Source organism: Pantherophis guttatus, chromosome 5 (assembly GCF_059756535.1).
Source record: "Pantherophis guttatus breed Tessera chromosome 5, ASM5975653v1, whole genome shotgun sequence".
Classification (NCBI taxonomy): domain Eukaryota; kingdom Metazoa; phylum Chordata; class Lepidosauria; order Squamata; family Colubridae; genus Pantherophis; species Pantherophis guttatus.
Window position 1 is genome coordinate 13,434,005 of NC_142067.1, and position 21,462 is coordinate 13,455,466.

Here is a 21,462-nt window from a genome sequence, read left to right on the forward strand (position 1 = left end):
CATAAATATCTATGGAGATTGTCTGTCATCCATTTCGTGGTTGTCTCACAAGTGCTTTTTTCAAGAGGCAACTGGATTTTCTGGATTTTCTTTGAAGACATTTTGCTTCTCATTCAAGAATCGTCTTCAACTCTGAAGAAGAAGAAGAGCTGAAGAAGCTTTTTTGGATGAGAAGTGAAATGTCTTCAAAGAAAAACCAGAAAGTCCAATTGCCTCTTGAAAAAGCACCTTCGCATCACAAGTAGTTTTTGAAATATTTATTTGCTATGTGGTATGGATGGCAAGATGCAGGATGAGGCATTCCAGGCCCTCAAACTCTGCAGAATTTTGGATCCTCTGAACTCATAAGAACTTTCTTGAAGAACTTAGAGGCCTGCCACATACCACCAAACCTGCAATGCAGTTTTTAGGTGCCCTGTCATCTTCTGCTACCTCAGAAATAAATACTGAGGACAAAGAGTAAAAATCTCAAGGTGTCCCAGATTGGGCCCAGATTAAGTGACACTTAAGGGAAGTCAAATTACTTACACAGTCATCAATCCATACCTTGTTTTTATTTATCTGGAGCAAAGCAGCACAAACGCTTCGGCTGTATCGCCTCACATAGTAAACTTAGTTATTGAATTAATCCATTAACAAAATACTTTGAAAGTTACATTTGCCGGATGGGATGGGTATACAAATGAACCAAAGGGCTCCCCAAAACAGGTGCTTTGAGGTGCTTTCTTTCAACAGTAATTGCTCTGATCCTGACAGCCAAATTCTAACCAGCCTCACTAATGAGATAGTGAGTAAGTAAGTAGTAGTAGTATTGAAGAAAATCAAAGGACTCAGACTTCGAGATCAAGAGAAGCTTTATTTTGGCCAAAGGTTCAGACAGAAAAGATAACCATCTAACATCTGAACAATGTTCTGATTAAGACACGCATTCTTATAGTCTTTGAAAGCAGCAAAAATATGGAAATATGTTAGATCATTCCTATTGGCTAGGCCCCTTATTGATGGGCAGAGAAGCTGATTATATCTTGCGTCTGAGACACAGACATCATGCAGAAAATACTAGTTTCATATTGACTTATGTGGTTTTTAGCTCTGCTCTTTGACTCGGAGGTGAGAAAGCTAGCTAACTCTGTGGTTTGACAGTTTGAACTCAGAAAATGTCTCTTACAATAGCTAGGTGAAGGGACCTTAGAGGTCATCCAATCCAACCCCGTATCATTTCACTTTTCTCACTTTACGTCCTACTTTAGTAGCACTAGTAAGTAGCAATGTCCCCTCAGAGCTAAAGTGAGACAAATTACAGAAATTAATTAGCGGATTTCCTGTTGCCAGGGAAATTTCCACCAGTCATTCTCCTTAAAGCTGCAATTTTAACATAACTTCTCTATTTATTCAAATATTTTTACCCAGTTTTTTTCATGTAGGCCCCTATAGGACAACATTTATTTCTATGAGTAGGCATACAGTACAGGTAATCCTGTTTGTTTAGTAACCGTTCAAAGTTACAGTGGCACCGGAAAAAGTAACTCAAGAACATTTTTCACGCTTACAACAATTGCAGCATCCCCATGACCACGTGATTCGTATTCAGACACTTGGCAACTGACTCATATTTATGATGGTTGCGGTGTCCACAGCATCATGTGTTCAGACTCTAAAAAGAGTATAGAGAAGAGCAACAAAGATGATTAGGGGACTGGAGGCTAAAACATGAAGAACGGTTGCAAGAACTGGATATGTCTAGTTTAATGAAGAGAAGGACTAGGGGAGACATGATAGCAGTCTTCCAATATCTCAGGGGCTGCCACAAAGAAGAGGGAGTCAAGCTATTCTCCAAAGCACCTGAGGGCAGGACAAGAAGCAATGGGTGGAAACTAATCCAGGGGGGCCTTTGCACAGGTTCGCCTGATGCGCCAGTTGCAACCTTACCTAGACAGGGATGCCCTCTGCACAGTCACTCAGGCTCTCGTTATCTCTCGTCTGGACTACTGCAATGCCCTCTACATGGGGCTGCCCTTGGGGTGCACCCGGAGGCTCCAACTGGTCCAGAATGTGGCTGCGCGGGTTATTACAGGAACTTCCCGATACTCCTGGGTTACATCTCTCCTGCGCAAGCTGCACACGTTGCCGGTGGTCCTTCGGATCTGCTTCAAGGTGCTGGTTCTCACCTATAAGGCCCTTCATGGCATTGGCCCGGGGTACTTGCAGGATCACCTCCTACCGGCCTCCCACCACCCAGTGCGCTCACATAGGGCTGCCCTCCTCCGGGTGCCGTCGGCCAGACAATGTCAGCTGACGGCGCCCAGGATGAGGACATTCTCTGTGACTGCACCGACCCTCTGGAATGAGTAACCCACCGGGCTCCGGACGGCCCCTGATCTCGGTTCCTTCCGCAAAGACCTGAAGACATGGCTTTTTAAGCAAATTGTCTGATTCTGTTTTGTGAGTTTTAATTAATTGTGGGATTTTAATTGAATCTTTTATCTTATTTATTACTGCTGTTTTATTGTGATTTTTGCTGTTGTGAGCCGCCCCGAGTCCTTTGGAAGAAAGGCGGCATATAAATTTTAATAAAATAAAATAAATAAAATAAAATAATCAAGGAGAGAAGCAACTTAGAACTGAGGAGAAATTTCCTGACAGTTAGAACAATTAATCAGTGGAATGTCTTGTCTCCAGAGGTTGTGAATGCTCCAACACTGGAAGTTTTTAAGAAGAGGTTGGATAACCATTTGTCTGAAGTGGTGTAAGGTTTCCTGCCTAAGCAGGGGGTTGGACTAGAAGACCTCCAAGGTCCCTTCCGACTCTGCTATTCTATTCTATTCTCATGCGATCACCTTTTGTGACCTTCTGACAAGCAAAGCCAATGGGGAAGTCAGATTCACTTCACAACCATGTCACTAACTTTATAACTGCAGCAATTCACTTAACAATTGTGGCCAGAAAGGTCGTAAAATGGAGCAAAGGTCACCTAACAACTGTCTCGCTCAGCAGTAGAAATTCTGGACTCGATTATGGTCATAAGTCGAGGGCTACCAATACTCAAATGATCTTTGGATTTCAATGACAGTTTAATTTCATAGGGATGTTTTGACTTCTTTCTTTTTTAAGGATATCCAAAGCCAGGAGCTTTTGTTAAACCTTATGAGACCTTTAAGTATGAATGGAGAGTTCCTGAAAGCGTTGGACCTACACCCAATAATCCAGCATGCCTCACGTACCTGTATTATTCAGCAACCGATCCAATGATGGATACTCAGTCTGGTCTGGTGGGACCGCTTATCATTTGTAAGAAGGATACTCTGAAATCCAATGGAAGCCAGGTACAAAGCTTGATAATATCCTGAAAGGTTGACCACCTAGGTCCGTGATTACAAACCTATGGCACGCATGCCAGAGATGGCACACTCCGTAGGCACGCGCACCATTGCCAGCTGCTCTTCTGGTTTCCAGCATGTGCCAGAGCCCCGGAAATCCAAAGACCAGCTGGCCGGTGCGCATGTGCCCGCCAGCCACCTGGTCGTCGGGTTTTCGGTGTTCCGGCATACATGAAGACCAGCTGGCCGGCACGCATGGGGTGGGGCTTTGCTAACAGCGGTGGCTCTTCTGTCCCAAGCATCGGCCCAAGGATTTCCACTGCTCTCCTCTCCTCTGTGTTCTGCACATCCGCGTGTCAGGCACTGGGCCCAGCTGTTCCTCCTCTTCCTCATCAGCCACCTCCAGACCTGGAGGCTATTGACTCTCCATCTGAGGGCTGATGGATGGCCCAGGCTCTGCCTCTGTCTCTCTCTGTGCCAGCTCCATTCCCTCTTCCCCCTCGGAGCTCTCAGGTTGCCTTGATGCTGGATGTCAGCATGTCAAGATGCATTTATCCTAGTGCTGACATAAGAAGGAGAACGCAAGTGTCTGCAATAGAACGGTTGCCTTTCACCTACTTATTTTAGCTGGAGATAATGTCCCCTAGGAGATGGATGGGAGGGGGGAAATTCTTTGAATTGGAGCAGTAGATTAGGGGTGAATGATTGGGAAGATGGCCAAGAGGAGTGGGGGAAGGAAGAGGAGGGATTTTGGGTCAGCACCAGTGGTGGGTTCCTCCCGGTTCGGTCCGGTTCGGCCGAGCGGTGATGATATGACATCACCGAACTGGTTCTCCCCCCCGCCCTCCCATCCCCCCACCAACCCACGTTATTCTTACCTTTTATTTGGTCCCACCCCCAATCTATTGCTGCCTCCTGAGTCCCAGCTGATGACTAGAGGGAAAAAAACTGTTTAAACTCTTGCCGCGGGGCTTCAAAGGGCCGTCCTACAGCTGATCAGTGTTAAAAGCAAACAAATGAGTCGGGTCGTAAGTGCAAGGACTGGTCGTAAGTGCAAGGACCTTCCAGAAATGACTCTGACCAGCTAGCCACACCCACCTAGTCACATGACCTCCAAGCCACACCCACAAAATAAGCCACGCCCACAGAACCGGTAGTAAAAAAATTTAGAACCCACCCCTGGTCAGCACATCAGTGCTGGCTGCATGGAGTCAGTATAAAAGTTGCCGTGCTAAATAAAATGGAAGTTTGTTTCAAAAAAGACTTTGTTTGAGACGCAATTTATTTGAAGATGGCCTGAAAACCTGACACTGACCCTGATTCCCACGCCTCCTGCTCCTCCTCTGATTTGGCTGCTGGAAGGGCCGGCGGCCGACAGGCCACAACAATACTTTAATATACAAGTAGTCCTTGACTTAGCGACTCTTTGAAATTACAACAGCACAGAAAAACGTGTTTATGACCAGTCCTCACTCTTACTACCATGACAGCATCTCCCCATGGTCATGTGATCAAAATTCAGGCTCTTGGCAACTGGTATGTATTTCTGACAGTTGCTGCGTTCCATGGTTACGTGATCGTTACTTACGACCTTCCCAGCCAACTTCCAACAAGCAAAGCCAATGGGGGAAGCTGAATTCAGTTAAAGACCATGTGATTTGTTTAACAACTGCAGTGATTCACTTAACAACACTTAGGAGCCTGAGTGGCATAGGAGGCTAATGCCTCCTTCTAAGGCAGGATTTAACATCCAGCTGCCTGCAATTACTGCGAGTTCAATTCTCACCAGGCTCAAGGTCGACTCAGCCTCCCATCCTTTCTAAGGTGGGTAAAATGAGGACCCAGTTTGTGGGGGCAATAAGCTGACTTTGTATAAAATATACAAAAGTATGAAGGCTATTGCTTAACGCATTGTAAGCCGCCCTGAGTCTCCGGAGAAGGGCAGCATATAAATATAAATTAAAATTAAAAAAAAACAAACAACCATGGCAAAAAGGTCATTAAACTGAGCACGATTCACTTAACATCTGCCTTGTTTGGAAATGGAAATTCTGCTTCCCATCATGTTCATAAGTTGAGGACTATCAACATTATGAACAATAGGAGAAAAGTGCGCACTTTGATTGAGAAAAGGCTGTGCACCATTGGTTTAAGGGTACTTGTAGTAAGTCTGCATTGTTGGCAGTTTTTTTAAAAAACTGATGTATGGCAAAAGAGACAGGCAGCTTCAATAATAAGTTATTTTATTTTTTTTAAAAAATCCTCATCTTAGATCAGGGGTCCTCAAACTTTTTAAACAGGGGGCCAATACACGGTCCCTCAGACTGTGGCGGGCCGGACCGGCTGGGTGGGCATGGCTAGGTGATCATATGACTGGGTGGGCATGGCTAATTTAGCAGTCCATTAAACAATACACACAAATTAAACTTTAATTTGTTATGCCCCAGGGGGTGGAAAGGTGGTTAGTGAAGGGATGTGGCTGCCCTGGTGTGTGTGTGTGAGGGACTTCTGTTTGTGTGTGTGTGTGTGTGTGTGTGTGTCTCCCTCCCTCCGTCCCTCTCTCTCTCTGGAGGCTGGGGAGGCCAAAACCGAGCCCATTTTTGGCCTTCCGAGGCCTCCATATATCTTGTTTTTGGCCTTCTTGGCCTCCAGAAGGCGGGTGGGGGCTGGCGGGTAGGTGGGGTGATGTGGGCGGGGCAGCCTTGTGGTCACACGAGGGCCAGATTAATGGCTTCAGAGGGCTGTATCCGGCCTGCGGGCCATAGTTTGAGGACCCTTCTTAGGTAGTAGTCAAAATGCCCTATCTGCATGTAAAGAGGAAATTTATTGTTTTTATTCATTTATTGGTTCAATTTATATGCCGCCCTTCTCCAGAGACTCAAGGCGGCTTACAATGCGTTAAGCAATAGCCTTCATACTTTTGTATATACCTGCTTAGTAGGGCTTTCGGCCCCCCCTAAGCGGTGTTCTTTTTTATACAAAGTCAGTTTATTGCCCCCATAATCCGGGTCCTCATTTTACCTACCTCGAAAGGATGGAAGGCTGAGTCAACCTTGAGCCTGGTGAGATTTGAACTTGCAGTAATTGCAGGCAGCTGGCAGCTAAGTGCTACTTAACAGCACTTTAGTCCACTGCATCACCAAGGCTCTTCTTCTTCTAATCAGGAAGCTGATTGAAATTTCTTTCTGGTTTTCTATTTAATCTGCAGGCTGAACATTTGCAGTTTTAATGAGCAATATTTATGTTTTGGCTACAGAAAGGAGTAGACAAAGAATTCTATCTGCTCTTCACGATCTTCAATGAGAATCAGAGTTTTTACTTTGACCTAAACATTGAGGCTTTCACTGGCGATCCCTTGACAGTTGATAAGAAGGATAAAGATTTTCAGGAATCCAACAGAATGCATGGTATGAAAAATATACATTTAGCAAGTTAGGCAAGGGAGGGTTTCCACATGATGTAAAAATATAGGGTAGAATTAGAGGTTGTGAGATAAGCATTGGGCTGTATAGGAATTTAGGCTACTGTTTGCCATCCATCCTGAGGGGAATAAAATAATTTTCTTCATAAGAATGCCATGAATTGAAAAGAGGGTAGAGTTACTCCTTCCTTCCTTCTCCTAACCATGGAAGGTAGCCAAACTGTTACCTTCACTGCTGTTGCTTTTTTTCTCTCTCTCAAAAATGGGGAGGGACTTGTGGAACAGCTGTTAAATGATTAAGGAATGGGTGGAATAGCGATTAAGATGCTGGCTTGTCAACCAGAAGGTTGGCAGTTCGAGACCCAACACCGTGTGATGGCGTAAGCTCCCGTTCCTGCCCCAGCTCCTGCCAACCTAGCAGTTTGAAAGCATGCAAATGCGAGTAGATAAATAGGTACCATTTTGGTGGGAAGGTAACAGTGTTCCGTGCACCTTGGCATATTGTCAACCTAGCCACATGACCACAAAAACATCTATTCGCTGCCTCCCGAGTCCCAGCTGATTGAGTCCCAGCTGATCAGCTGGGTCTTCTTTTGTTGCCCTGCACATGGAGCTGGAAAGCAGGTTAGTGGGGTGGGGAGGGAATAGAGATTTTGCAGTATCCTTCTCCTGCCACACCCACCAAGCCACGCCCACCAAGCCACACCACACCCACCAAGCCACACCCACAGAACCAGCAGTAAAAAATTTTTGAATCCTACCACTGGTTTGGACTGAGAGAGAGGAACTGGCCCAAAGTTAGCCAGCTGGCTTTCATGCCTAAAGGAGGACTGGAACTCACTGGCTCCTGCTTTCTAGACCAGCCTGTTAACCACTACACAGATGTAGTCTCATAAGTAGCAAGCATCCAGGTCATAAGGACTTTCTAACTAATATCTGGCACTTTGACTTGGGCTTGTAAGTCAACTGGCAGCCAACCACAAAGTGTAGATGTTACCCACTATAATACCAGCAAATGCATACTTGAGTTTTGTGCCACTGTACTTTCTGAATAGTCCTCCAGAGTAGCCTGATGTAGAACAGATTACAGTAGCCCAAACAAGAGATGATAAGCGCATGAATCACTATTGCCACAGCCTTCTGATCCAGGAGGGAACACAACTGGCACAACACGACTGGCACACTAACTGGGTAAAGACTCTCCTGACATGGCAACGATCTGCTGAGCAAGTGGGCTTCAAAAATTTTAGCAATGGGTTCTCTGCCTGGTTGCTGCATGGGCATGGTGGGCGTGGCCTAATTGGCCTCCAGCACCATGGCAGAAGGGGGCTTTCCTTGAGCCTCTGGGAGGGCAAAAACAGTCTCCCCAGGCTCCAGAGGCCCTCCGGGCCCATTTCCAGATTTCCCGAACTTCCGGTAGGCCAGTTTTTCACCCTCCCTGAGCCTCAATGCACGCCCTACACTTACCTACATCCAAAACAGGCCATGTGGGGACTCCTGGGAGGGGCGGGGTGGGCGGGGCCAGCCAGGAGTGGGATTTGGGGGCTCTCCAAACTGCACAGAATCTTAGCTAGAAGTTCTCCCGAACCCCTATGAACCCCTAACAGCCCATCCCTGACTGTGGAGCCAAGAAAATCCCCAGGTCATCCACTTTTCAACAGGAGCACCATGCCGTCTATCACTAAAAATGAAATTATAGAAGAGAATATTCATCGCTCAGGGTTGAACTGTGGGTTCCTTGGTGCTCTCTGAGCTTGGTTGTTTTCTTGCAGACATTTCATTACCCAACTAGGTAACATCATCTGTGCTAGAAGAGAGTGGGGTTCAGTTTTGTTTATTTACAAGTGGTTTGCCCTGTCAGTGTTGGTGGCAGTAAACAATCAAACAATAAATAACATCCTAATCAAGGAACCATCAAGAACATTCCCATCAGCACTGACAGGGCAAGTCACTAGTATATAATTGAGAAGAAACCACACTCTCTTCTAGCACTGATGATTTTACCTGGTTGGGAAATGAAACATCTGCAACAAAACATATTATTGGGTTCAAAAAAACCCTATTCAGTTGAAGAACACAAACTGAGCCTCTTTGACAAATGGTTGTTCAGCTTCTCCTTATGTTCTGCCCCAGCTACGGACCCCAAAGTACGCAGCACACACGAACTCTATACAAAGCTTATTTTACTCAAATAACTTAGTCTTTATCATTCAAAGGCTGTTAATGAACTGTCTTAACAGCCTACCAGAATTCTAAGATAAGGTAATCACAGTTTTACTAGAGTTGGCAGAAAGCCCAGAAGCAATTTTGCAGACGCGAAGGAGAGTGAACTAAAGTTGTTCTCTACAGTTTGTTGCAAGCTGCCTTCCTTCTTAAATAGGCTAAGGGAGTGGCCAATTAGCCCCAAGCCTTACTCTTGAGGAGACCTCCTCCTGAGGAGCCACTCCTGCCCTTTGGCAGCTCTGCGCGCCCATGCATTGAGAAGAGCTCCTCCTCTTTGTCCTCTTCACTTAAAGGAGCTTCTGGAGGTACTGGCTGAATCCCTGCCTCTGGCACCAGATCTTCTCCAGCCACCTCACTGTCCAACTCGAGCGCCAGCTGCACAGGCTGCTGGTGCAGCACCACACCAGCCTGACGGGCCACAACACCTTAAAGTCAGTCCATAAAGGGGAACTCATCACTTCCCTTGAGGGTTGGTTCCATTGTCAAGTATTCTTAAGTGTTTTTCTATCATTCAACTAGAATCTGCCTTCCTGCAATTTTCTTTTCCTCTTTTCAGCGGTCAATGGCTACCTGTTTGGTACCTTACCTGGCCTCGACATGTGCAAAGGTGACCTTGTTTCTTGGCATATGCTTGGACTAGGCGGCAATACAGATGTTCACGGCGTTCATTTCCAAGGAAACACCATCCATTTGGGAGGCACAATAAGGGACAGTCTCCCTTTGGTCTCCCATGTTACCACCACAGCACTGATGCAGCCAGATCAAACAGGTAAATCTTAGAAATGGGCTCTCAGCATCGTTCCTTGACTTGCCACCAAAGCGATCTCTCCCTGTACCAGTTTAACATGATGGCAGGATACAGATTATGCAGACTTCTGAGTAATTAACTTTTTGAATAATTCATTTTACGGATTCCAGTTATCTTTTGCCGCCTATGATTGTGGAATAGGATAGGATAGGATAGGATAGGATAGGATAGGATAGGATAGAATAGAATAGAATAGAATAGAATAGAATAGAATAGAATAGAATAGAATAGAATAGAATTGGAAGGGACCTTGGAGGTCTTCTAGTCCGACCCTCTGCTTAGGTAGGAAACCCTACACCACTTCAGACAAATGGTTATCCAACCTCTTCTTAAAAACTTCCAGTGTTAGAGCATTCACAACTTCTGGAGGCAAGTTGTTCCAGTGATTAATTGTTCTGTCAGGAAATTTCTCCTTAGTTCTAAGTTGCTTCTCTCCTTGATTAGTGTCCACCCATTGCCTAAGGTGCTTTGGAGAATAGTTTGACTCCCTCTTCTTTGTGGCAGCCCCTGAGATATTGGAAGACTGCTATCATATCACCCCTAGTCCTTCTTTTCATCAAACTAGGCATACCCAGTTCCTGCAACCGTTCTTCATATGTTTTAGCCTCCAGACTCCTAATCATTTTTGTTGCTCTTCTCTGCACTTTTTCTAGAGTCTCAACATCTTTTTTTACATCGTGGAGTCCAAAACTGAATGCAGTATTCCAAGTGTTGCCTTATCAAGGCATTATAAAGTGGCATTAACACTTCATGTGATTTTGATTCTATCCCTCTGTTTATGCAGCCTAGAACTGTGTTGGCTTTTTTGACAGCTGCTGCACACTGCTGGCTCATATTTAAATGGTTGTCCACTAGGACTCCAAGGTCCCTCTCACAATTACTACTATTGAGCAAGGTACCACATATACTGTACCTGTGCATTTTGTTTTTCTTGCCAAAAGGTAGAACCTTACTTTTTTCCACCATTGAATTTCATTTTGTTAGATAGCGCCCAATGTTCAAGTCTGTCAAGATCCTTGAACATTGGCTGCTATCTAACACAATGAAATTGTAATGTAAATGTAAATTCAAATAGGCAACTGGTTCCAATTCTGGTGGCAGGTTTGGTTTTATTTATCTCTGTTTTTCCCAATTAAATCTTTTTTCCTCTTCTCCAAAATAAAACTTTTTTTTAAAATTAAAGGACCTATTCATTTTTAGTACAAAACTTGGCCATTTTTAATGCTTAACCCTTTTTTTTTCCATAATCAATTTCATTTCAGGGACTTTCCAAGTGGCTTGTAGGACATTTGATCACTTTACTGGTGGGATGAAGCAATGGTATAATGTTAAATCCTGTGGCAAGAGCTCATCTGATGGCAGACACTATGGAACAGTGAGGACCTATTATGTGGCTGCAGAAGAGGTGGAATGGGATTATGCCCCTAATAAGACCTGGGCTGAGGAGAAGATGGAAGGAATGACCCAAAAAGAAAGGTATGGACAGACTATGTTCTACTAATAGTTTAGCTACCAACTGTGTGAAGAGTTAATCAATGGAACAGCTTGCCTTCTGGAGTTGTGGGTGCTCCATCATTGGAGGTTTTCAAAAATAGACTGGACAACCATTTGACCGGGATAGTATAAGATCTCCTGCCTTGAGCAGGGGGTTGGACTATAACGGGGGTCAGCAACTTGTGGCTCCGGAGCCGCATGCGGCTCTTTGGGCCCTCTGCTGTGGCTCCCTGTCGGGTGATCCCACCACTGGCTGGCCCCGCCCCTCACCCTACCTCCCAGTCACTCCTTGCCTGGCCTGAGAAGGTAAGGGCAACGGCGGGGGATGGAGAAGCGGCCAGGGCAGAGGGGGAGAGAGAGAGACATAGAGAGATACAGGGAGGGAGAGGGAGGGAGGGAGGGAGGGAGAGATGTCAAAAGGGTTTTGTGGTTCCCTGTGTTTTTTAACAACCAGTTCTCTGCCCTAATGACCAGCTGGGTAGGCGTGGCTGGGGGGGTCATGTGACTGGTGGAAGTGAGTGACATTGAGTTGGCCACGCCCACCCAGGTTTTGTGACTCCCGGTGTTTTCTTTTCTGTGGGAAATGGGTCCAAATGGCTCTTTGAGTGTTTAAGGTTGCAGATCCCTGGATTAGAGCAGCGGCCCCCAACCTGTTGGGCATCAGGGACCAGTTCCATGGAGAAAGTTTTTTTTCCACGGACCGGAGGGGATGTGGTTTTGCATGCTCCCTGCATCCTGTGGATGGGGCTTGTTCTGATCTAGGCTTCCCCAAAAAGCACGAAGCAGAATCCTGGTCCCGACAAAACCCCTTTTATTAAACAAATGTGAATTCCTCTCATTCACATTCAGCAAAGGCCTGGCAAACAGTCTTTCAAAGGTGAATTTATGACCACAGACCTTATCTAGCTTGGAAAGCTGCCATGTAAATATTTTCCAAACGCAGTGCTGTGCAAGGAAAGACTTGGCACAGAGTCTCTAAGATTCACGGACAGATCTACACACTTCTGAACCGAACGACCAAATGACTGAACGACTGAATTGTTTCCTGCAAAAGCTCACTCCCCTTTCACTCCTCTTTTATTTCTTATGGGAGGGGGCATTCATCATCCACCTGTGGCTTTACTCCCAAATCGACCCTGATTTCTTAGCTGTTCTTTTCTTCTGACAGCTCTGCACATGCGCATACAGGGAACGGGCTCCAGCTGTTCCACTGCCTCACTGCTGTCTAGCTCGGGAGGCAGCTGATAATTGCCAGACAGCCTTGTCCACCTCTCTGCCTCTGATGCAGAGCCCTCATCCGAGCCTTCCCCAGCCTCCACGACTGGCCCATGTTCCTCCCCAATCTCCTCACTGTCCAACTCTGCTGGCAGCTCCGCTGGCGGGACACAACAGGGCTTCAATTGTTTGCATGGCCCAGTTTCTGGCATGCCATGGGCCAATGCTGGTCCATGGACAAGGAGTTGGGAACTTCTGGACTAGAAGACCTCCAAGGTCCCTTCCAGCCCTATGATTCTATACTCTATGTTCAATAGAAGAGAATGTTTGTAGCTCACTGACGGTGCTGTCTAGTTGGGTAATGTAAGAAAACAGCCAAGCTGTCAACTTGCAAAGCTTTCAAGTTGCCATGAGCAGGAGGGAGGGAGAACTGATAGAGCTAATTGAGTTCCCTAACGGAAGCTACATTCCATACATGCTTTCTTTCTGCAATCAGAAGAAGGGTGTTGGATTTCACAGCCAGCCAAAGTGGGTAATTGGAGAATGTGATTTATGACATGGCCAGGGAGGAGGGGAGAGACAGGGTCATAGGGGAACGTAAATCTACGTGGGATTAGTTCTAACTGCATCCGAATATTGCCGAAATGGTGCTCCTAATAAATGACTGCATTTCTTTTGAAGTTTGGCTCATGGCTCATGAATTAATTAGGGCATCTTTCGGAAACTTCACACAAGCTCAGAGAGCACCAAGAACTTATCAGGTTATGTTCTGCATCCAGAGTCAGAAGGCATGGCTTCCTGATCTGATTCCCTACCACCTGTCTCTTTAGAAATTAAACCCAGCATGTTGAAGCACTTTCAAAATAGGTCAGTAGAAACCAGCTTGAGCCATCTGGGAAAGAAGCTTTGCATTGAAAACAGGATTTATAATCTTATAACTGAGTTTACTAAAATCTTGACCCCCATCCATTTAATCATAACTAATCCCCAGTAAAAACTAAGGACAAAATATAGTTGTTTGATTGACACACTCCAGTTCTTTTAAGAGATTTTGCTGTCAAAGCTATGGATATTTGCTTGGAAGTAAAGTCGTCTGTATTCAGAAATAGTACAGGTAATCCTTGACTTACGACCACCGTTGAGCCCAAAATTTCTGTTGCTAAGTGAGACATTTGTTAAGTGAGTTTTGCTCCATTTTACATCCTTTTGCACCACAGTTGTTAAGTGAATCATTGCAGTTGTTACATTAGTCACACAGTTGTTAACTGAATTTGGCTTCCCCATTGATTTTGCTTGTCAGGTTGCAAAAGCTGATCACGTGATTCCGGGACACTGCAACCGTCATAAATTTGAATCGGTTGCCAACCGATGTTTGAATTTTGATCACATGACCATGGAGATGCTGCAACGGTCATGAGTTGTGAAAAATGGTCATAAATAAATAATCATTCTGAATTTTAAAATAAAATTTTCCCATTCTTGCCATTTTCAGTGACTTGATCTGTGATTTCATGTTTCCAGGAATTCTTGACTGTGGATGTGTACAAATGATGAATTATTATACAGAGTTATGACTATTGTGATACTTTTACTTATTTTTCAAGTTATGGACATATATTTGTGAGCCAAGCTGAAGTTATGATAGGCTCGAAGTACAAGAAGGTGGTTTATAGAGAATACATTGACGGAAAATTTATGGAGCACAAAAAAAGGACCTTAAAAGAGGAACACCTGCAAATTCTAGGTGAGGAACTTGGATAAACCATGAGGCAAATTTTGGACACATGAGTTTTAAAACAATTGCAAAATGTTTTCCTTGCAAATGGGAACCCTGCTGATTTCAATTAAATTTATTCCTTGGGATGGGTAGTGTAACGTCAACGTAAAAGGATAAGAAATGATTGAGACAAATCCTCTCGGACCTCCATTCCATAGCTTCCATTTTCTTTCTGTTTTGTCTTATACTTCCTATTTCTACAGAGCAATATTTCCCATCATTGTGCCAGTGTGCATTGTTTAGTGTCCCATTTGCTTCCATAAAAAAAAATGTCATTGCTGCAACATCATTCTTATAGAATCTTTTTTTTAATTTTTAATTTTCTTTTAATACAAACATTTCATCTTTCATTAAACAGTGTGTTGTCTGAGTATAATTTTTTTGTGCAATAACCATTAAAATTTACCACCATGTTCATTATTTATATCTATTCTTGGATTAATACTAATACATAACATATCCACTATTGTAACATTTCTCTTCTTGGCTTATTTGACTTTGTAATATATTTTCGATATTTCACTCCTCTGCTTTTATTTCTAATTTTCATAAATTAGATAAAATAACTCCCATATACTATAATAGTCAGATTCTTCCTTTCCTTTAATTGCAAGTGTTAATCTATTCACTTCTGCACATTCTAATATTTTCTTAATCACATTTTCATCCGTAGGGATCTCTTCACTTTTCCAATTTTGTGCAAATACAATTCTAGCTGCAGTTATTACATGAATAATCAAAGATACATTTTCTTTACTATAAGTTTCTGGTAAAATCCCCAACAAGAATAATTCAGGCTTGAGATTTATTATTTATTAATTGAATTTCTATACCGCCCTACTCCTGAAGGACTCAGGGCGGTGTACAGCCATGAAATAAAACACATAAATATACAAAATTTAAAATCAAATAAAATAAATTAAATAAATTTGGCTGAATTTATATCCATAATTTAAAATACCCATAATTTTAAAATACAATTAAAAATTTTAAATTTTCATTTAAAAGGGAGAAAATTTAGGCGAGGCCCGCTTGATGAAATAAAAGCGTCTTCAACTCGCGGCGGAAGGTGCGCAGATCCGGGATCCTCCGTATCTCTGGGGGGAGCTCATTCCAGATCGTCGGTGCCCCCACAGAGAAGGCTCTCCCCCTAGGGGCCGACAGCCGACATTGTTTGGCCGACGGCACCTGGAGGAGCCCTTCTCTGTGGGAGCGTACTGGTCGGTGGGAGGCTGTTGGTGGTAGTAGGCGGTCCCGTAGATAACCAGGTCCTAAGCCATGGAGTGCTTTAAAGGTGGTAACCAGAACCTTGAAGCGCACCCGGAAGACCACCGGGAGCCAGTGCAGCTCGCGCAGGAGAGGTGTTACATGGGAGCTCCATGTTGCTCCCATAACCACCCGCGCGGCGGCACTCTGCGCCAGTTGGAGCCTCCGGGTGCACCTCAAGGGGAGCCCCATGTAGAGAGCATTACAATAGTCCAGACGAGAGGTGACGAGGGCATGAGTGACTGTGCGTAACGAGTCCCGATCTAGAAAGGGACGTAACTGGCGAATCAGGCGAACCTGATGAAAAATCCTCCCGGTCACGGCCGTCAAGTGCTCTTCTAAAGACAGCCGTGAATCCAGGAGGACGCCCAAGTTACGAGCCCTTTCCGTGGGGGCCAATGATTCGCCCCCAATAGCCAGCGATGGCACCAGCTGACTATATCGGGACATCGGAAACCACAGCCACTCGGTCTTGGATGGGTTGAGCCTGAGCCCGTTTCTCCCCATCCAGATCCGTACGGCCTCCAGGCACTGGGACATCACTTCAAGGGCATCGTTGGGGTGATCCGGGGTGGAGATGTACAGCTGAGTGTCGTCAGCGTACAGATGGTACTTCACCCCGAAACCACGGATGATCTCGCCCAGCGGCTTTACATAAATGTTGAACAGGAGGGGCGAGAGAACCGATCCCTGCGGCACCCCACATATAAGGGGCCTCGGGGTCGATCTCTGCCCCCCTGTCAACACAGACTGCGACCGGTCAGAGAGAAAGGAGGAGAACCACCGTAAAACGGTGCCTCCCACCCCCAACCCTTCCAGCCGGAGGTCAATACGTTGTGTCATCTTCTCCAACCACATATGGATTTTTGCCCAATATTTTTTTGCTTCTACACATGTCCACCATATATGATAATATGACCCTGGTATCTGATGGCAGGGAAAGCATATTGCCACCATCTGCCTGGAATGGTCCCAGGAGATAGGCCTTCTTATTGTGGCATGTGCCTTATGGGACATCCTTTCCCCTGAGGTTAGCTCCATCCCTGCTATGGTTTTGAAAGTCCCTTAAGACCTAGTTAAAAGGGATGCGGTGCCTCAGCGGCTAAGACACTGAGCTTGTCGATCGAAAGGTTGGCAGTTCAGCGGTTCGAATCCCTAGTGCCGCGTAACAGGGTGAGCTCCCATTACTTGTCCCAGCTTCTGCCAACCTAGCAGTTCGAAAGCACATAAAAAATGCAAGTAGAAAAATAGGGACCACCTTTGGTGGGAAGGTAACAGCGTTCCGTGCGCCTTTGGCATTTAGTCATGCTGGCCACATGACCATGGAGACATCTTCGGACAGCGGTGGCTCTTCGGTTTTGAAATGGAGATGAGCACCCCCCCCTAGAGTCAGGAATGACTAGCACATATGTGTGAGGGAAAACTTTACCTTTACCTTTTAAGACCTGGTTATGTCACCATACCTGGGGCTTCCAGGGAACAGAGACAGTCTGAAATTGCTCCACAGTGGTTCATATTTTGCTTTCTCGGTATGCTTTCTATATTTTAACTTTTTTACAATATTTCCTTTGTAATAATGATTTTTATATTCTTATAATGATTGCTTTATGTATCTCTGGTTTTATTTGATTGTTATACGTGCCCAGAATGGCTTGTAATTAGGTAGGTTGCCATATAAAGATTCTAAATAAATAAAAAATTAATTAATTAATTAATTAAAAGAAAAACACCTGTGGAACAACCATGACCTGGATGATGGAGAATCTGTATAGACAGTTTGCAAATTATGCTTTTCGCCAGAAGATGGAGTAGCATATCAACACTATTTTACGAAGAGAAATTCTGACAAATCTGGCTGGAAATGTTGATTTTTAAAGTAGTGTTTCATTGTTTAAAATGTATTATAAACATCCATTTAAGTATTGTCATCCATTTAAAGTGAAGGCTCTATTTTGTAGCCTAACATTTACAGTCAAGTGAGAACAGCGTCTACTTTAACACCTTACCCGCTAACCCCCCCCCCAATAGAACAGGATATTGATCTATGAATTACTATTTTTTATCATTGTATATCGTATTTTTCGGTGTATAAGACGCACCTTAGTTTTGGGGGAGAAAAATAAGAAAAAAGCTGATTGGCAGGTGGATGGGCCTCCCGGAATACCCCCAATCATCTGTTACCAGAGGTGAATTTTAGCAACAGGTTCTTTGGTTGAGAGCTCTGTGCCTTGGTTTTTTTTCTGCCTATGAAAGCCTCCGAAACAGAGCTTCAGAAAAAAAGCCTCTGAAGCTCTGTTTGGGGGCTTCTTTTCTGAAGCTTTTTTCAGCCTCTGAAAGCTCCATTTGAGAAGTTGGGCGGGGCTACATTTGGAGTATAAGATGCACCCAGATTTTCACTCTCTTTTTGGGGGGAAAAAGGTGCATCTTATACTCTGAAAAATACGGTAATTAATTTCATGTTCATTCTTTAGAATGAGATGAGAGTTCTTGTCATTCACTGCATTTTAACAATATATATATCTAAAAAAAATACAATACTCATTGTATGTGTGTTTTTGTTTTGCCTTAGGGCCTTTCATTCATGCAGAAATTGGTGACTTGGTAGTAATTATGTTTAAGAACAAAGCCAGTAGGCCCTACTCAATATCAGCTCATGGAGTACAAGAAGATGCTGGAACAAAAGCTCATGTTACCATGCCAGGTACAGTGGTGGATCAGAACAGAAGACACAAGCCTGCCAACTTTCACACAAATCGTATGAGTTGGATTTGATTCCTGATGACTTCATAGTTTTCTACTGTGTTTCCCCAAAAATAAGACCAGGTTTTATATTAATTTTTGCTCCAAAAGACGCATTAGGGTTTATTTTCTGGTACGGTCTTATTTTGGGAAAAATACGGTACTAAATGCATCCATCTGGTTGACAATCTTAACTGGGGCTTATTTTGGGGGTAGGGCTTATATTACGAGCATCCTGAAAAATCATGCTAGGGCTTATTTTGGGGGAAACAGGTTAGTTGCTTTAGTCCCAAAATAGAAGGGGTTTCCCATTGCTTTCTTTCTAGAAGTTTTTTTCAACATTCCTATGGAATGTGAAAAGTGGGGATTTCCTGTCCATCGTTCATCCCAGTGGTGGGTTCTTCCTGGTTCCGCCCGGTTCCGCTGAGCCGGTAGTGGTGACGATACGATGTCACCGAACCGGTTCTGCCTCCCCCAGCCCCCCTCACCCCCCACCCCCCGCATTATTCTTACATTTTATTTGGCCCCACCCCCAATCTATTGCTGCCTCCTGAGTCCCAGCTGATTGACTAGAAGGAAAAAAACTGTTTAAACTCTTGCCGCGGGGCTTCAAAGGGCCGCCCTACAGCTGATCAGTGTTAAAAGAAAACAAATGGGTAGACCAGTGCCTGCAAAAATACATGAGTAGACCGATGCCTGCAAAAATAAATGGGTAGACCAGTGCCTGCAAAAATAAATGAGTAGACCGGTACAGCTCTGCAAGCAGTTAAAAGCCTGGTAGACCAGTACCTCTGCTAAATCCGAAATAATTGTCACATGACAATCAAGCCACACCCACAAAATAAGCCACACCCACAGAACCGGTAGTAAAAAAAATAGAACCCACCCCTGGTTCATCCCATGGACTAACTAGCACAGTGATTCCCCCAACACAGCTTCTGAATGTGCTACAGAGCAGATAGCACAAGTTTTGATTCTTCTCCCCGAAATGGGGCAAGAGGTGATGAAGGGTTGCCGTGCTAACCCTAGGAAAATGCACAGCTGCTTTAAGATATTGAAAATAGGGGCTGTGTTTGTGCTATTGCATGGTCCGAAATTGTGGTCTGTTGATAACAGAATAACAGAGTTGGAAGGAACCTTGGAGGTCTTCTAATCCAACTCCCTGCTCACGAAGGAAACCCTATACCACTGAAGACAAATGGTTGTCCAATCTCTTCTTAGAAACCTCCAGTTTTGGAGCACCCACAACTTCTGGAGGCAAGTCGTTCCACTGATTGATTGGCCTAACTGTCAAGAAAGTTCTCCTTAGTTCCAACTTGGTTCTCTGTTGTTCTAAACTTGGTTGATCCAAAGTTTTGGTCTGTTTAGAGACCAAATCCAAAGGATTGCACAGCCCTAAGATCTGATCCTGCTTAGCGTTTTGAGATCAACCAAAGTTGTAAGGTGTGGCTACCTAGCTGGATGTTAAGAAAGCTTTTAGTCTTAATTTAGCCATCAGTTGGGACTCAGGAGGCAGCAATAGATTGGGAGTGGGCAGGGTAAGTGAACAGCGACCAGGCCGGGAACCGGTTCGGGGACATGGCCAGCCAATCTTATTACCGGTTCTCCGAACTATTAAATTTTTTTACTACCGGTTCTTGCAAACCGGTGCGAACCGGGAGCAACCCACCACTGGTATAATTGTAATGCAAAATTGATTCAACCAAATTAGCAATTTTTTATCCAATTCCAGTTAAGACAGTAACCCCCATGAGAAGCAGTTGAGCTTCCTCCCAAATACAAAGGATTGCATTATTAAATGAATGTACATGTCATACAAAATCATAATATGATTAATCTTGGCTTGGTGTAGCATGAACCCATCCAACTATAGTCTGTCCAACAAATCACATTGAACCAATTTAGTTGTGTGAATGTGTGAAAGACAGTCATGAGTCACGTTTTTCAGCGCCATTGTAAGTTCAGTCACCTAAACGAATAGTTGAAAGTCAAGGACTATTTACGGTATATTTTGGGTATTGATGATTTTAAGTAGAATTTTGGCATTTTGAGGACTTTATCATATACTTCTGATCTTGGGAATTAAAGGCAAGAAACATTTTTAAAAAGTAGTTGGTATTTTACCATAATTATCAAGTTGGATCAATTTTCATCGAATGTTGGATGTTGATAATCTTTATTTTAATTTTCTCTTCTCTAAACTCCTTTTTCTTAAATACAAATGTTTGCATGCAGGAGAAACAAGCATATATCTCTGGAGAATTCCAGAACGATCAGGTCCTGGCATTTCTGATCCAAGCTGTATTTCTTGGGCTTATTATTCAACGGTGCATTTTGTAAAGGTAAATGGTAAATTAAATATCCTATAGGGTTGGGGTTCTTCCTCTAAGTTTGTCTAACCTCTAAAAAGTTGGGTGAAAATGACATTTCTTAGGTTAAATCAGGGGTCTGCAATCTTAAACACTCAAAGAGCCATTTGGACCTGTTTCCCACAGAAAAGAAAACACCGGGAGGCACAAAACCCTTCCTGCGCCTGACTATTTCTTGACCAGCCACAAAACTAGCATATGTAGTTGAATTAAACATTCTGCTTTCTTCTGAAACTTTTCTTGGATTTATCCATGGTTGGCCTACTGGTGGTTGAAAAGCTCAATAAATCACGTGCTGGCGGGTGTCGCACATTGGCGGTTGTGACGCATATTTTGAGTGACAGGGAGCCGAAGCAGAAGGGTGAAAGAGCCACATGTGGCTCCAGAGCTGCAGGTTGTTGGTCCCTGGGCTAAATTATTAAGGGAAAGACCATGGATTCAAGAGTGTCCATTTGGTTGGCGGGCGAGTAAGAGAAGGGATGTTAAAAAAAGAAGGCAGCCCCACTCATGATGTACGTCTCAAAAAGGTGGGGTATTAATAATATGGCTGTAACTGCCATTTTGATTTTTTTTTCTTAATTCTCCTCTATTTATTCTTGGGTATCCTGAAAGATTTCCATATTTTCTGAATGTGTTAGAACTGAATTATTTTGAGAAGGATATGCATCAGGTACAGAGGTGGTATTCAGCCGGTTCAGACCAGTTCGGGTGAACCGGAAGCAGAAATCGTGGGTGGGCCTGCCCACCCACCCCAGCTCTATGCCGTCCTATTTAGGCACGTTTTTGAGGCCGTGCCAGTGGTGGGTTTCAAAATTTTTTACTACCGGTTCTGT

General features: G+C 44.2%; 1 protein-coding gene across 1 annotated transcript in view; it reads left to right on the forward strand.

Annotated features, from left to right (window-relative positions):
- The window catches only part of HEPHL1 (hephaestin like 1), a 50,100-nt gene that overhangs the window by 16,345 nt on the left and 12,293 nt on the right, over positions 1–21,462 (forward strand). The window contains exons 9-15 of the mRNA XM_060686167.2: positions 3,112–3,323; positions 6,574–6,724; positions 9,518–9,730; positions 11,032–11,245; positions 14,083–14,222; positions 18,091–18,222; positions 20,496–20,602. Coding sequence (XP_060542150.2) covers positions 3,112–3,323; positions 6,574–6,724; positions 9,518–9,730; positions 11,032–11,245; positions 14,083–14,222; positions 18,091–18,222; positions 20,496–20,602 — 1,169 coding nt within the window. The remainder of the gene's footprint in view (positions 1–3,111; positions 3,324–6,573; positions 6,725–9,517; positions 9,731–11,031; positions 11,246–14,082; positions 14,223–18,090; positions 18,223–20,495; positions 20,603–21,462) is intronic.